The sequence below is a fragment of the Asterias amurensis genome, chromosome 1 (assembly GCF_032118995.1).
Source record: "Asterias amurensis chromosome 1, ASM3211899v1".
Taxonomy (NCBI): domain Eukaryota; kingdom Metazoa; phylum Echinodermata; class Asteroidea; order Forcipulatida; family Asteriidae; genus Asterias; species Asterias amurensis.
Genome location: NC_092648.1, coordinates 17,556,368 through 17,572,452, shown reverse-complemented (window position 1 = coordinate 17,572,452; position 16,085 = coordinate 17,556,368). Strand labels below are relative to the sequence as shown.

General features: G+C 36.8%; 1 protein-coding gene across 3 annotated transcripts in view; it reads right to left on the bottom strand.

Moving 5' to 3' along the window:
* Positions 1 to 446: 446 nt before the first annotated feature.
* Positions 447 to 16,085, bottom strand: part of LOC139948067 (uncharacterized) — a 113,805-nt gene continuing 98,166 nt past the window's right edge. For all 3 annotated transcript variants that reach the window (XM_071946104.1, XM_071946087.1, XM_071946095.1), the window contains exons 7-12: positions 14,022 to 14,137; positions 11,841 to 12,034; positions 11,052 to 11,158; positions 9,746 to 9,890; positions 8,889 to 9,013; positions 447 to 7,916 (exon numbers count right to left, since the gene is read on the bottom strand). In XM_071946104.1, the coding sequence (XP_071802205.1) occupies positions 6,544 to 7,916; positions 8,889 to 9,013; positions 9,746 to 9,890; positions 11,052 to 11,158; positions 11,841 to 12,034; positions 14,022 to 14,137 (2,060 nt within the window). In that variant the 3' untranslated portion in view covers positions 447 to 6,543. The remainder of the gene's footprint in view (positions 7,917 to 8,888; positions 9,014 to 9,745; positions 9,891 to 11,051; positions 11,159 to 11,840; positions 12,035 to 14,021; positions 14,138 to 16,085) is intronic.

Sequence of the window (16,085 nt, the reverse complement as noted above, 5' to 3'; positions counted from 1 at the left end):
TGCCATCTTTGTAGACTCGATGACAAGTCGTTAGGCGTTGCCTATTTGTCTGCCTTTCATGAAACAGTCACAGTGCGATGTTACACATGCAACAGTCGTAGGTAGCGCGAGGCGACTGACTCACACACACATACTGGGATCGAGGGTGTGTGTATCGTCCCCGCAGCTACACCACGCTGTAACTACACACCGCGCTTAACAATTACCGTCTTGACTTCAAGACTACCATCTTTGATGAGATGGGCACACATTAAAGGCTATTATTGGCCAAGGGTTGTGCGCGCGCGCACTCATACAATGTTTTGAATTAAAATATGGTGGTCAATGACATCATGTTCAGTCCTTATTTTGGTATATTCTGAAAAGAATTTCTACGGGTATAGGTTAATAAACTGTATATACATGCGATCAAATGCAAAAGTCTGGGCAACAACTCTGGGTATTTGTTTTGTCTTGTTTTTATTTTCAAGTTTTGTTTTAATAACACCATGCCATTGGTTGAGTTTTACAGGTCTCTGCATTTTATTTTCAAAATCAAGAACTACCCCATAGATTGTAAACACTTACATCAGGGCCCAATTTCATAGAGCTGCTTATAGCAGAAAATATTGCTTAAAAATCCCTGTTTAGCAATAGTGAGCTGGATACCAGTCACAAATTGTGCATGTGACATGGTATTTTAGCTGGTAGCTTTATTCTGGTAAGCACAATTTTTTTTGCTTAGCGAATTTGTATGCTTAAGCAGCTCTATGAAAGTGGCCCTGTACTCAATCTTACTTATAATCTCACACCAACCATCTACACTATGTACAATTTTTAAACCCTCAATTAAGATGTTGAAATAAAAATAAACTGTAAAGCTATGACAAAAATCTCACCTAAACATAGTTTGTGTATAACACCTTTATCCTGCAGTAGCCATGTTGGCCATTTTTCACTGTACGCATTAACAGTCAGGAATACTTATGTCCATTACACAGTATGGAGCTAGACTCTTTTGCCCTTCAAGCCTCAGTTTGGGTTACATTCATTAAAATGAGAGGAAAGCAAGATGGCTACACTGTGATAAAGATCTATAAACCTGCACAAACATTCCAATGAATTTGTTTTTATACCTTTCTTTTAAACTTTCAAGCAGTATTTGTAAACCTATATTGTCTTTGACTTTACACTTTACATAAAAACAACAACCAGAAAACAACCACGAGTCCCTGTAGTAAACAATTACAATAATAATAAACACACAAAGCACTGTATTTCACAAGCATGGCTTCTTAACATCATAAAGATAAATTGAAAAGTTAGCAAAGAAAGAGTAGTATTGTGAAAACAACAAAAAGGCTACTATCTTCTTATCCATCATTATGGCATAAATTTCAGAAGGTATACTTACTGCTTGAAGCTAATTTTTTAAAATGAAACACACACAAGTGACAAGCTTCTCAATTTGATTGAGTTTAGGTAAATAAAGCACATGATAAAATAGCAGTGGTTTAATTTCAACAAAGTTCTGCAATTTAAATTGTATATTTGGTCTTGGGCATCTCTTTAAATTTCTTATAAAGTATATTGAAAAAAAAACCTTTCTTAAACTTAATCCAAACCTTTTTAATTACATCTCCCAAATTCTAAAATCCGAGTCCCTACCTACCAAAGGTTGATACATGCAGCTGGTTTGAATGCGAACCAACATTTATGATGATTTGAAGTACAGATAAAAAAAAAATTGTTTTTTTGGCCAACCCCAAACAATTTAAAACTTACCAAGTCAGTTTCCCTTGTTGTTTTTTACTTAACAAAATACACCAATTCAAAATCTAATGCATTGATGTCATCCGGCTGCCTTCTTAAAGAAACAACAGTGATCAAACAACGGAAAACGCATAAGCCTAGAAGTTTATAAGAAGCCTGTAAAACTCCTTTAGACCTCTGGAGGAGGGCTTCTTAAAAATAATAGTGGCTTCTTATATAGCGCTCATAATCGTCACTCTGTGATACTCAATGAGCTTCTACATTCAGTATTTCCTACAAGTTGGGACTATGTTTGAACTATGAAACCTCCTCCTAATAGCACCATGTGGTTTACAAGGTGCTGTGGTGCAATATGCAGCCTATCATATAGCCTACCAGGAACACAGGTGTACCCCTTCAAAGTGCACTGGGTTATACCTGTAACAATTAACATCAAGGTCTATATTAGGCATACATAATAATATTTCACCTGCCCACTTTACACCATACTTTGTATTTTGTTCTTTGCCATGTACGTAATCTGTTCATTTTAGACACACTTGTGTATGAAACAAATTTCAACCAATTAAATTACATGTCCTTAGCAGAAATTAATGCTAGTAAATTTTCCTGCTGAGCAAAAATGAGAAGAGAACATGTCATAAACATTATACATTGTATGATAGTTTGGCTAGTAAACTGTGTCTGTTTTCTGTGCTAAGCAATTTTATTTGTCTGCTTAACGGCTTAATAAAGTTGAGCCCAGGAAAAGTAACACAGATTGTTAATCAAAAGTGATTAACTGACCTCAGCAGTAAACATGTCAACCACTGGGAAACAACCCAAATTGTTAGGTTCATGTTGAATTGAACATTAGGGTTCCAATTACTAAATTTGGCAACTTATACTTCTTTAAAATGCCATCTTTTCAAGAATTCATCTTTCCCAACTTTTAAATGCTTGGTCAAGTTGTTGGAGTAAAATGCTGACGGTTACATTTGTTGTACCTGGTGATATATGAACGATTTATTAAATGTACCAAACATTTATAAATTTTGTAACTTTTCAATATGTAGAATATTTGGCCATTTACTGAAACATCCCTTTTTCATTGGTCAAACAGAGAACCGTTGAAGACTTTTATCGTCTAGAGACAGCAAAGCTACAGGTTAAATTTCAGTCATAATTCTGAGAATGCACACACCTGTAAGAATGACACATTTTTCTTCCACTCAATCTAGGCCTACTCACCCCCCCCCCCCCCATTCTGAAAAACAAAATCCAATTTAATTCCAGTCCTCTCAATATATAGATCTAAATAGCCTACAATTTTTCTAAAACTTTACAAATAGTAACCACAATACCTCTAATGGCTGTGTTGTTTTTGTAGTCAATGCTGTGAAGTAATTCTGGAATGGCCGACAAAAATTACTGTGTGTTTGTCATAATTCTACTGACAGTCGAGAGAGTTGTGTAAAATATATGTAGATCACCAGCAAAATGGACTTAAAGGCCTTGGACACCTTTGGACATTGTCGAAGACCAGTATTCTCACTTGGTGTATCCCAACACATGCATAAAATAACAAACCTGTGAAAATTTGGACTCAATTGGTCATCAAAATTGCAAGAAAATAATGAAAGAAAAACACCCTATAGTTGCACAAATTTGTGTGCGTTCTGATTCCTAAAATAGGCTTCATGGAAGTCTCTTAATATTTGAGTGAGAAATTACCTCTTTCTAAAAAACTTCAGCGGGAGCCGTTTCTCACAATGTTTTATACTATCAACAGCTCTCCATTGCTCATTACCAAGTAAGTTTTTATGCCAACAATTACTTTGAGTAATTACCAATAGTGTCCAGTGCCTTTAATTGGTTTTAAAAGAGTTCTGAAACATCAGGGAGGAACAGTTTTTTAAACCAGAAGAGGAATGTCAACAAATAATTTATTTTTTTTGTTTTAAGATTGACAAAAATTTTTGGTTAATTTTATATATAAATTTGTTTCTATCAGTTCTCCCTACTGTTCAAAAGTGTTAGTTCATATAATATTTGTGTATATACAAATTCATGTGTTGGATTTGAAAAAAAGGCTTTTCTGTTTTATGTGGTCATTCATTTGTTAATCAATATTAATTGATACAAAAATACTTCCTGAAATTGTCATTAGAACTCATTTCTTAGGATTTGGGGGTCACAGAAATATTGCACTTTTTTTATCAGGGTTTATTCCCATCTTTAAAAATCTTCTAAAAGTGGCATAAAACATTTTAAAAAACTTAAAAAAACTAAAATAGACAATAATGGAATTTGTTGCAATGAAAAAAAAGAAAAACAGCTGCATTTAGAATAACTGGTCCATAAAACACACAACACTTTCAAGGCATGAACATGTTCCTTTCTATAAAGGCATTGGTCAATTTTTGCTACAATTAGGCTTCACTGCAAATGACTTAAGCTGTTATAAACCATTCAGACAAACAGACAGACAGGCAGACAAACAGACAGATAAACAAACAGGTGCTGGTTCAATATCAATGTCAAGTTTAAGTGTGCCCGATACAATAACAGTTAAATCAAGGACACTTTTGGGTTTGAAATAATCCAAACATACCTTTTTTCCTTAATACTAAGAGGTAATGGAGCAGTCAGACATGCATGTCGGGTGATTTTCTTTTGAACAAAACAATATGACAATTTCCTTTAATTTAGCAGTTAACTAACGAAGAAGACATTATATCCCTTTACCAGAGCTTGAAGCACTCTATAGTTGGTGCTTGAGATAAAGCAAAAACAAAATACAGCATTATGAAATTGTAGTGATTTGTAGCCACACTCAATCTGCAGTGATTCAAAATGATAGTTAAAGCCAGAGGCACTATTGCAGACTTTTGTTGAACAAAGTTTTCAAATTATAGTGATGATTTTAAAGTAGTATTTTTGGCACTAAGCTCCATTAAGCAGAGTTGGAAGCAACACATTGTGATACTTTAATGGCTCCTAGTTTAAATCACCATGAACTTATAAGAATCTATACAGACCTTCCTAGTTTCTTCTATATCACATCTACATACCTTGAGTTAAAGACCATTTGACAAAGGTTGAATACATCAACAGAGAAACTCATCAAGGTAATCCACTGCTCATTTGCAAAAACATCCCATTTGATGAAAATAATATTTTCAGTTTAATTTTCCTTAAAGTACTGTGTAAGGGCATTTCCCCCCTTTTTAGAAACCTTTCAAGCGTTGATAAAATTAATTTAAACAAAAAACTTCAAAATAATGTTTTATACACAAAATCAAGATTCATTTTAATCTTTAAGATAATAGTTAAAAGAGTTTGTGCTAATCTGGCAAAGCATGTGGCAGGCAAGAGTAGCTTCTGCTCATCAAGCAATCCACGTCTGAAAACCACTGTTTCGATATCCTTCCAGTCACTCTATCCCCAAATATTGTAAACAAAAATTGACAGTTTCTATTTTTGTCATTCAGATAAAATACAAACTTTCATTTTAAATTGCTTTCTGTAACATGAAGTTTCGGGTATTGAAACTACGATGTGAAAGCATTCCCTGATATTTTTCCGAGCATGAACATTTCCAAGCTGGCCAAAGTCAATGTATTTTAATGATCTCCTTATAATTACCTCAAAGTGGCCAGACACCTCTAAGTCATTTCTTTAAACAGTTAAGTTGTTCACCGAAAATAACATGAAACAGAAAATTTGGTCTTGTGTTTAGAGATTGGGATACCATGTTAACTGGAAAATTTCATATCCGAACAACCAAACCAACAACTAAACCAAAATAGTGATTCTGTCATTATTTTGGTTTAGTTCTATCGTCGTGGCCGTCTTGTGGTATTTGTATTGTTTGTTTGTTTGTTTGGTTTTGTTTGAGGTGTTAGTTTGAGGTGTTTGTTTGTCTTGTTGGGTGTTTTGTTTTTACGTTTCGTTTATCCGTCTCGTTTTGATGTTATTGTTGTTACTATACGCATTGTTTTATAATTTAAATGATCTTATTATCTTCCTTTGTTTTGTAAAGGCATCCCAGCTTACAAGCTTTGCTTTAATGGGCCATGCCTCCATACAGTTTTCAGTCTTGTAACATCCTATTGTTTGTAATTGTATATTGTGTTTGTATGGAAATAAATGTTGATTGATTTGATTTGATTTGATTTGAACAAGACCTTTACATTTATATGAATGGAAGTAGATCAAATTGCGGCTGTTGCAGAGATTTGTATATGCCACTTGGCCGCTTTGGTCTCTATGTAGCTCCTCTAAAGCCCCCTTAACTGGCCCATTCAACCAATATATGGCTACATAAATGTTGCACTTTTAGAGTTTATATTAAGCCCATGCATTGCCATTAAAAATAAAAATTGCTTTGATCAGCGCAGGTGCTGGGAGATACCCCCAGTTACCCCCTCTTTTTCATCCCATACACCCACTACAATATTTTCCCTGATGGCCGATATTGAGTTCAACCCCAAATCATTGCACCCACATTAATCAAATTATGTTCACCTTACCCCCGCTCAAGAATAATGCTGGTGTTGTGGTAGGTCACTGCTATTTTGGCAGTACAAAATTACATTAAAGATCAATGTTTGCCCCTTAACATTTAAACTTTGCCCCCCCCCCCTCCCAAGGTGTGATGCCATCGCTGATATTGGTCAATCATATGTCATGAGAGTTTGAGAAATCCTCTAATTTCTCAAAAGGCAATATTTTGCGTTTGGTCAGTATAAAAAAAAAGGAAGAGAACCAGAAAGAAATCATCTTAGGCTTTTTAGGATTGATCTAACATCAAACTTTTGTGTTGGTACACTTAGTTGCATCGTCCAGGCATCCTCTATCATGGATAACTTGTAATCCCGAATCGGGGGCAGTAGGGTATCCCATCTTGGCAGCATGGTAGTATGGATGTGGGGCTCCTCCCGATGTCACATTGGTATGCAGCAGGGACATGTTGGCATAACTTCCCATGTTATTGTACGAGAGGTCCATGGGCATGTCATGGGCACTGCGGAAGTTCTTGTAGGGGTCGCTGTAGGGACTGCTTTGATATCCATGAGCTGCTAGATTCACGGGGTTTGCGTATTGTTGGAAGTTAGAGTACTGCCCATAGTTAGCGTAAGGCATTCCTGCATATGCTGTTGACACAGCTGTTATAACCCTGGGATGGGTATTGTACAAGTGTTCAGTCTTCGTGGAGGCTGGGCAGTCTATTTCAGTGTTATTGGCAGGGTGTGATTTGCTGAGGATTGTCGTCGGACCAGGATGATGGCTGACGAGTTCCACTTCGGGACTGACCGCTGGTTGATGGAAGCCCTTGTTAACAGGTAGCGGGTTGTTGTTATTACTAGTCAGCATCGTGGGTATGGAATCCGTAGTGTAGTGTTTGGGCTTGGTGTCGCTCAACGAGCTGACTGGTGGAAGCACAAATTGGGACTGGCAAGTATCTGATAGGGGTGGGGTCAGAAGGGAATCAGGGGGCTTGGGACTACACCCGGAGCCCCCCTTACAGTATGACCCTTTAGGGATAACAATGCTGTCCTCTGTTCCTACTTGCCTACTACTCACTCCTACTTCTGTATAGCTCCTTGACACCTCAGGTTCTCTGGGCACCTCCCTGTTGGGTGGGTTATCCCATCCTTCATTAGCCCGGCTCCCAGTACCTTGACTCCCATTGCTGTATGAGTCTGAGTCTCTTCCATTGCTATTCACAGACTGATCAAGTGGAGAAATGTAGCCTGGCGAGGGCTCACTCTCAATTGTCTCACAGCCTTGGCAGCCAGCATCACTGCTGGCAACAGTCACTGGGCTCACAACCGCATTGTCCTCCAGTGACTGCCGCAGGTGCTGATCTTCCATCACCTTCTTTGGTTTTCTAGCATTGCTGTGGGGCGGACATTTATTACCCTCTTGACGCTTCAATCCTGACCCCTCCACAATGACTGATTTCAGTTCCGAGGGATCGGCAGCGACGATAGAGGGTTTGTCCGTAATGTCTTGACTGCTCTGTTTGTGTTTCTTGGAGTCCCTCTGGTCACCGTGGGCCTTCCGTTTCCTGAAGCGTGTCAGAGATTTCCCTCGACTTGCTGTGATTTCTTGATGGCCAGTCTTCTTTGGGTACTTTGGTGACTTCTCCATCTTGGATGTTTTGCCCTTGCTGTCATCTTCAAAATATTAACAAAAGAAAACTTTTACCAAGGGAGAAATATAAAGTTGGTTAAGAGTTTAAAATGTATAAATTAGATTAAATCAAAGCATCTATCAACATGTCCTTCATCTTACAATCGTTTAACCTTCTGAGCTGTGACAATACATTCAAGGTAATAACAACTTTTAAGAAATGTTTCTTGACAAGAAAAAATTGTGTCACAATAGATTGATCACAGAACATGAACTAAAAAAGATTCTCACATTCTGATCAAAGCATACTGGCAAAATTTGATCTCTTACAAGACTGTCCAACATGGTGCTATTGCAAACCACAACAGTGGTGCACTCAAGATTTTTCTCCAGGGGCAATGTTTCTCCTGAACAGTTTGGATGGTATGGGATGTGGGTAGGAAGCTCAGTATTGTGGTGGGTAGGAAGCTCAGTATTGTGATGGGTTGGTCTGAGGGTCATTGTTAAAGCCATTGGACACTTTCGGAACAGAAAAAGAAAAGAAAAAGTTCACAGATTTACAAATAACTTACAGGGTTTACAGAAGGTAATGGTGAAAGACTTCTCTTGAAATATTATTCCATGAAATGCTTTACTTTTTGAGAAAACATTTAAACAACTATCAATTCTCGTTATCGAGAATTACGGATTTATTTTAAACACATGTCATGACACAGCGAATCGTGCGGAAACAAGGGTGGGTTTTCCCGTTATTTTCTCCCGACTCCGATGACCGAATGAGCCTAAATTTTCACAGGTTTGTTATTTTATAAGTTGTGATACAAGAAGTGTGGGCGTTTGGACAATACTGTTTACCGAAAGTGTCCAATGGCTTTAAGGGGGAAGCTACAGGGTGTGTTTTGCAAAGCTTTGCAGGTCTAAAGAAAATGCGTCCCTGGAAAATATTAAATAACCAACTTTTCTAGCCCTCGTCATCTAATGATCTATTATGAGAAATAATAGTTGTCTCTGCTTACCTGTGCTAGTGTTTTCTGTATCTGACTCATGGCCTGACCCTTCAGATGCCTCTGATTTGATGGGATCTGGAGGAAGGGAACTCATTTGACTAATGTCCATGACGGTGTCCATAGCCTCAGCATGACTGTGATTTAAACAATTAACAGAAGATAAAAAAAAAGGGTGTCACAGTTGAAATCAAAAACATAGAATTCCTAAGTCAAAGGGCTGGGAGTATGTGAGATATTCTTGTCTGTAATTGTCATTTTAGTGATTGTATTTGTATAATAATAATAACTGGATTTATAGAGTGCCAAATTACCAAAAGATGCAAGGCACTTAAAGGCAAAGGGACCCTATTGGTAATTACTCAAAATAGTTATTAGCATTATAAAAACCTTTCTTGGTAACAAGTAATGGGGAGAGGTTGATAGTATAAAACATTGTGAGACTGAAATGGCTCTGTCTGAAGTTATGTAGTTTTCGAGAAAGACACAACTTCGTGTAAAAAGGTGTTTTTTCTTCTTTCATTATTATCTCGCAACTTCGACGACCGATTGAGCTCAATTTTTCACAGGTTTGTTATTTTATGCATATGTTGAGATACACCAACTGTGAAGACTAGACTTTGATAATTACCAATAGTGTCCAGTGTCTTGAAGTGATTGTGCAAACTTTTCAAAAAAATTCTTGAGAGTTATTTCAAACTCTACCGAGAAAAAAATAACAACAATTAATCAAAAACATTTGATACGCTGTATGAACAGTTAACGTGTGCATCGTCTATGCCAAGAAACCACAAAATATGAGGAGACAAAGAAAAAGAGCACAAATGGCAAAGATTTGTGTGATTGAAGACATCGGAAAAAAACGTTACCTGATGACTTGGTTGATAAACATAAAGGATCGATCATTTGAGGTCCTTGCATACGCCAGGGTGGCTGTGGACTGGATCCAGATGTAACCCCCGGACTTGCACATCCAGCGGTAATATCTCGTTATCATCTGACCTTTGTTTAGCACTGGAAATATTTCGGAACAACAATAGCTAATTTCAGTCTACATTCATGTCTTGTTTCTTTATAATTTTGTTTAGCAGAAAGTTCCAGGATAAAATGAGAAATAGGTAAATCGAAAACACTAAAAAAAAAGATGCAAGTACTCTAAAAGGAGGACAACAAAAACTACTACAAAATAAACAGAAGTTATAGCATTGGATTTATACATTTATGTCTAATTGTTTCTTTTTAACTTTGTTTCACAGAAAATTGCATGATGTATAATGATAACTTTTTTTAAATGAGGAATTAGTCAAAAATTACTAAAACGAGAACAAACAAAAATATGTAAGTAGGCCCGTTAACATGAGGAAAAACAAAAACTACTACAAAATAAAACAGTACAAGTGTATGTAAACATAAAAAGGAGTTATAGCATTGGATTATAAATTAATATAAATATTGAGGATTCAAACGAAGGAACCATTTTACAAAATAAAAAATATTCTTCAGCGATTCATGCAGCTTGGATAATGCTCGCCTGTTTGTATGAAAGTATGTTTCTACAAGCAGTATCTATAAATGACACCACAACTCATAGAGGGATTTATTCACATGGTGTCTCAGCAACTCACTAGGTTGTACTCTACTATGCAAAGTTTCAAATCCTTCTTTATCAAATCTTCGCTTGATGCAAAGCTGCTCTCAATATTATGATAGTTCATGGCATTTCTTGTGCACCATCTCCATTCGAGGATGTTCAAAGGTGCAAATCACACAAAAATTCATAACAAATTACAGCAAATTACAAACAATAAAAATAACATAAAAAAAACAGACCGAAAAAATGCAGCAAAAGAAAAATAATACATAAAGATCATAAAACTGACACCCTCACCCCCATGTAAGGGGCAACAAAACACTTTTAAAGTGTAATAACAGTTCATAAGCCTCCCGGAACAAGCGAGTCTTTAATCTTAGCCTCAAAGAACCCGAGCGAATTAACCCCCAAATTCAGTTCAGGTGGATACCATTTTGCCAATTCATCTTCTGTTGATAGTTTTCATCAACTGCTCTTGCCTTGATTGAGGTTCAAACACAAAAAGTAAAGCATTTCGTTGGTTACGGTTTCAGAAATTCCCAAATACGGAGTAACAGGTACCAATGAGTTGTCTCTCTACTTACAATCATTGTGACAGACTCTCATATTAGCGATGTCCTGAGCATGAAGAAATGAGTAGAAATTCCTGTCAGTTACATCTTCAGCTGATAGGTCAATGAACTCTTGAATCCTGTAAGTACAAGAAACATGTCTTAAAAGGTGTGCATAACATTGGTCAGATTGAAATTATAAAGTGTTCACAGATTTGCACATGTCATTAAGACTGTCATGCTGGAAAAACTTCCCATTAAATTGTTTTGGTAAAACGTTTGAGACATGAGTAGAAAGTTAAGTTTTTATCTCATGAGCCTAAAACTTTACCATTTTAAAAACAATATCAAAACAAGTCATCTTTAAAAACAATTATTTTTAGGGCCTATAATTTTGTTTCTTCTTGTGATTCCGATGATTGTGTAAGCAAAATATTTCAGAGGTTTGTTATTTCATGTTTTTGTTATGGTCACATAAAGTGCCAATACTAGTCTTCTTGACAAATTCCAAAGTTGTCTGCGTGCCTAATGCACCAGTTTGTATGTTTTATTTTAGTTGATGTATCCAAATTATATCGGCTGATGTTACTAAATTTTCCATATTAAAAATGATCAAAGGCGTCTTTTAATCTTCTGCTCAAGCAAATAATTGCATGTTTAATTAAACCTTCTCTAAATTATACAATGTTACATTTTAATAAAACATTGCCATACGTAAGGACAAGATAATCTAAATGAAAGCACTCTTAAAAAAATAATGAATACAGAACTGACACTTTCATATTTATTTTGTTGCAATAAAATTGAAGGCAAAATACTCACTTAGCTTCACAGAAGATGATTGTGAAGTCTAGATCCAGCTTGCATACAAACATGGTTGGCTCTAGGTGGATCTCATTGATGGTGGGAGGTGGTAAGGACTGAGCCACGGCAGTGAAGCCCATGATGACTGGGGAGTGGCGGGAATACTGAGTCAAGACTATACGAGGACGTAATGCACCGGTAATGTGGATCACCTAAAGACAGAGAAGGGTTTATCAAGTTAGAAAATATCTTATAGATTAGTTACTATATTATAGTCACATCCATATCAACAGCTTTTGATGTGGTTAAGGCCAGACCACTGCAAAGGTCCATACGTCAATGCTGCAACGGCTGCTAACAGCTTTCAGCCATAGTTACTTCATCCAGACAATGCCTACCCTTGGTAAAAAAGAAAACCAGGCTTCAAACCTCAATAAATGTATCTTTTTAGAATTCAGGGGAAACAAATTATTAGCAGTTGTTTTTTAACAAACTTTCGACCTGAATTCAAAGTTTGTGTAACTAAGTTGGTCATATAGTATTTGAGGCATTGCATGGTGAGTTATCAATGTATAATTTGGTTTGGGGTAACACCATGTGTGTATCTACTTGCCAGGTAGAGTTGTTCTTAGGGAACTGTCTTGCTTTATTCTACTACCACGGAGTAGATAATCGGAGGTTCGGGAGACTTCTCAGTTCTGAAAAGAACTGTCCTGCTTTTAACTATTACCAGTTGTTCATGATTCTGAAAGGTGTGACAAACCATTTTGTTAATAATAACATTTCCAAAGCCCAAAGCTCACTTGTTTATTCAGATGATTGAACATTGTTAAAATGGTGTTCTCCTGAAGACGAGCAGAGCATACTGTTCGAAACGTCAAGACCAAACCAAGTCATTTTGAGAACCAACACTCTCTAAAGAGAGATTTTACGCATGGTTGTACCCGCAAGTCTACTATTCATATTTATATATATATAGTTACTCTTGAACAATTGTTGTTTAAGAAGAGATACTTCAAATAAAAGTTATAAAATAGCTGCTTAATCAATTGTTGCATTACCCTTTGATGAAATTTGCAAATGCAAATGAACATGACAGAACTAGCAAATCTGGATGATTGGATGCTTTAAACATTTGAGTTTGTTTCCTGATTAGTAAAAGTTTTGATTAGTATTGTGGTTTTGGTGGGTATCTTGTTTCTTATTGGGTGAGAAAAACTCAGGTCGCATCTAAGAAAAAAGATTTGGATGTCCATCTCTTGGGGACTACGGGGCAAATTCATGAACTTTTGAGGAGGTGAGGGGGTTGGCTTGGGGCAAGTTACTTTTGCACTTGCAACAATTTATTAAAGCTCTCACTATCAATCAGTTCTGTTTTGTTAACGAGTCAGCAATTTGGTGCTGGCTTGGCATCCTGTCAAGAAAAATTAAAAAAAGTTACTAAAGATTTTTTTTTTTTTTTTTTTTGGGGGGGGGGGGTTCATTTTACCAGGATTGGATGTGTATTTGCAAAATAGGGTCAAATTGTCGACTGGCTGCATTGTGATAAGAGTCTCAAAACAGATTGAAGCTGCAACAGTTGGACTGTGCAAGACAATAATTTGAAAACTGGGACCTGTAAAAGTGCCTGAGTTTGTGTGCTTCCAATACTAAACCAGTGTAAGTGGGACACGTAAAAGTGCCTGAGTTTGTGTCCTTCCAGTACTAAACCAATGTAAGTGGGACGTGTAAAAGTGCCTGAGTTTGTGTGCTTCCAATACTAAACCAGTGTAAGTGGGACACGTAAAAGTGCCTGAGTTTGTGTCCTTCCAGTACTAAACCAATGTAAGTGGGACGTGTAAAAGTGCCTGAGTTTGTGTCCTTCCAGTACTAAACCAATGTAAGTGGGACGTGTAAAAGTGCCTGAGTTTGTGTCCTTCCAGTACTAAACCAATGTAAGTGGGACGTGTAAAAGTTCCTGAGTTTGTGTCCTTCCAGTTCTAAACCAATGTAAGTTGGACATGTAAAAGTGCTTGAGTTTGTGTCCTTCCAGTACAAAACCAATGTAAGTGGGACGTATAAAAGTGCCCGAGTTTGTGTCCTTCCAGTACAAAACCAATATAAGTGGGAAGTAAGTGGTCAAAAAGAAATGTGTACACGTGCAAGACTTGTGCTTGTCTATTAAAAGTTTTCACTTTAAATGGGCTGAGAGATCTGTACCTTATAACCAGATGATTTAATGTGAACACCTCTCTTGGTCAGGGTGGATTTCATTCTGATGACGAAGCTGCGATGATAGTTGGAGTCGGGTGAAGACATGTTCAATGACAGGGCCGCTAAAATTGAAGAGTAAGAAGGGAAGACAAATTAATCAAAGTAGGCATAACATAAGTTATTTTTTTAAAGTGTGAATGACAAGAAACTTTATCTTTGTGTATAATTTTTGTTCATGGGGAAAAATTCACAAGGGAATCATTTTGATACTGTTAAAGAGTGAATCAAAAGTTTTTGTTGTAACATTGCATCTTTTCACCGTTATTCACAAAGAGACGAGAATAAAGTGAGAAATAAAGTTTCTAATTCAAGAGTGTTTCAACTTCTTTGCCATAACAGAAACAGATAACCACAATACTGTTGTTTTCTCCATTAATAACTCAAAATTTAATTCAATAAACAAAACTTCATTGCAATCCATCATTTTGAACATCCACAGAGAGTGCCGGCAGGGGAATTAAAAACATTTTCATACTTAGTGGACTGCACGCCACAGACAGACTTGTCTTCAAATTTGGAAACCACTCCTGCACGCTAGGATGGTTTCCTTCATGCCAACCCCCAACTAATCAGCATCCCTTATCGTTAAGATGTTCTCTGATGCAATCCAAATGATTCAAAACATCTAGTTTGTTAAATGTACATATCCTGTCTTCTTTTCCGATGTCGTTCATTTTTAACCCACGCTGGGACAAAAATACGGAAGAACCCAACAGGATGAAATTAAAAAGTGCAGGATTTTTAATTTCCATAGTATCTAATAGGCGTGTCTATATGTGTTTCCTCTGGGTATCTGTCAATGCCAATACAAGGGTCAGATATGAGTTCAAGTTCTGTCTTAAGAAGCTGATGGATTAACCTGATTAGGGAGTTGACAATTTGACTTGACACACTTTCATACACAGTAAAAATTTCGAATATTAATCCATGGAAATTTGCTTCAGGGATAACAAAATATAAATTTTGGTTTTACCCATATATACACAGGTACTTTTCCGAGCTCTGTGAAAAAAATCACAGGCATATTAATTGGGTGGGTAGGATTCCATACCCACAACCTTTGTGAATTATCATCTCACAAAAAGTAAACTTCTTTGTTTTGCTTCAGGTCTCTCTTTTTGGAATTGGTGGTTAGAGCAACTGCTAAGGCTGTTGCTAGGGGTGTTGATATGCATGTCCCATACTTCAACGAATGATGATATAACGATCCAACCATAGCAATAGATGTAGCGGCCAATTCGGACACACCACACTGCCATACATAGATTTGAATGAATCAAGATGTTTCAAAGCATTCATTTATGTATAATCATCAGCATATACTCAGGTATGACTGATACTGATTTTATTACACAGAGTTCTCACTAACAATTTCTCTGGGGGAAAAGTAAGAAGAAATATGGTTACATTTTAGAATGCATTAGCCACGTAAACGTAGAAAACACTAGAAAATATAAACTTATGGCATATTACGTTGACCTATTTGGTTATGAGAAAGTGGGTCAAAAGGGTCATCACATTGCATAATCCAAACTTTCTTTATTATTTTTGATTTGCAGATGATGATGTAGCCAATGGTGAATCCCTCTGAACCAAGTCTGTTGGAACTTGAAGTGAGCCAAAAATCAACCACCAGTGAACTGTTCGCACGACTGGCTACCTTCACAACTCTCCGCCTGTTAAACTTCCAAGACTGATATCCTTCAAAACAAACCCAGAAAAATATCCAGCCAAATTATTTTCTATCGCTTCCTTGAAGAAACAGACTGGATCATAAATAAAACACACCGAGATTTCTTGGCCCATCGCGAGGGTTTAGGACTGGTATTACTCAGCCTGTACTGGGGAGTGGTGTCCCTAGAGTGTAATAGGCCGTTATCTGGTTGTAATAATCACATTAATATGTACAGCAAATTTGAAGGCGTTCTCTGAGGACAGGCTTGGCTTTGCTTGACTGGCTAATACATATAGATTATCTCATTGTAGTTAATGTAGGTGCTAGCGCTGAAT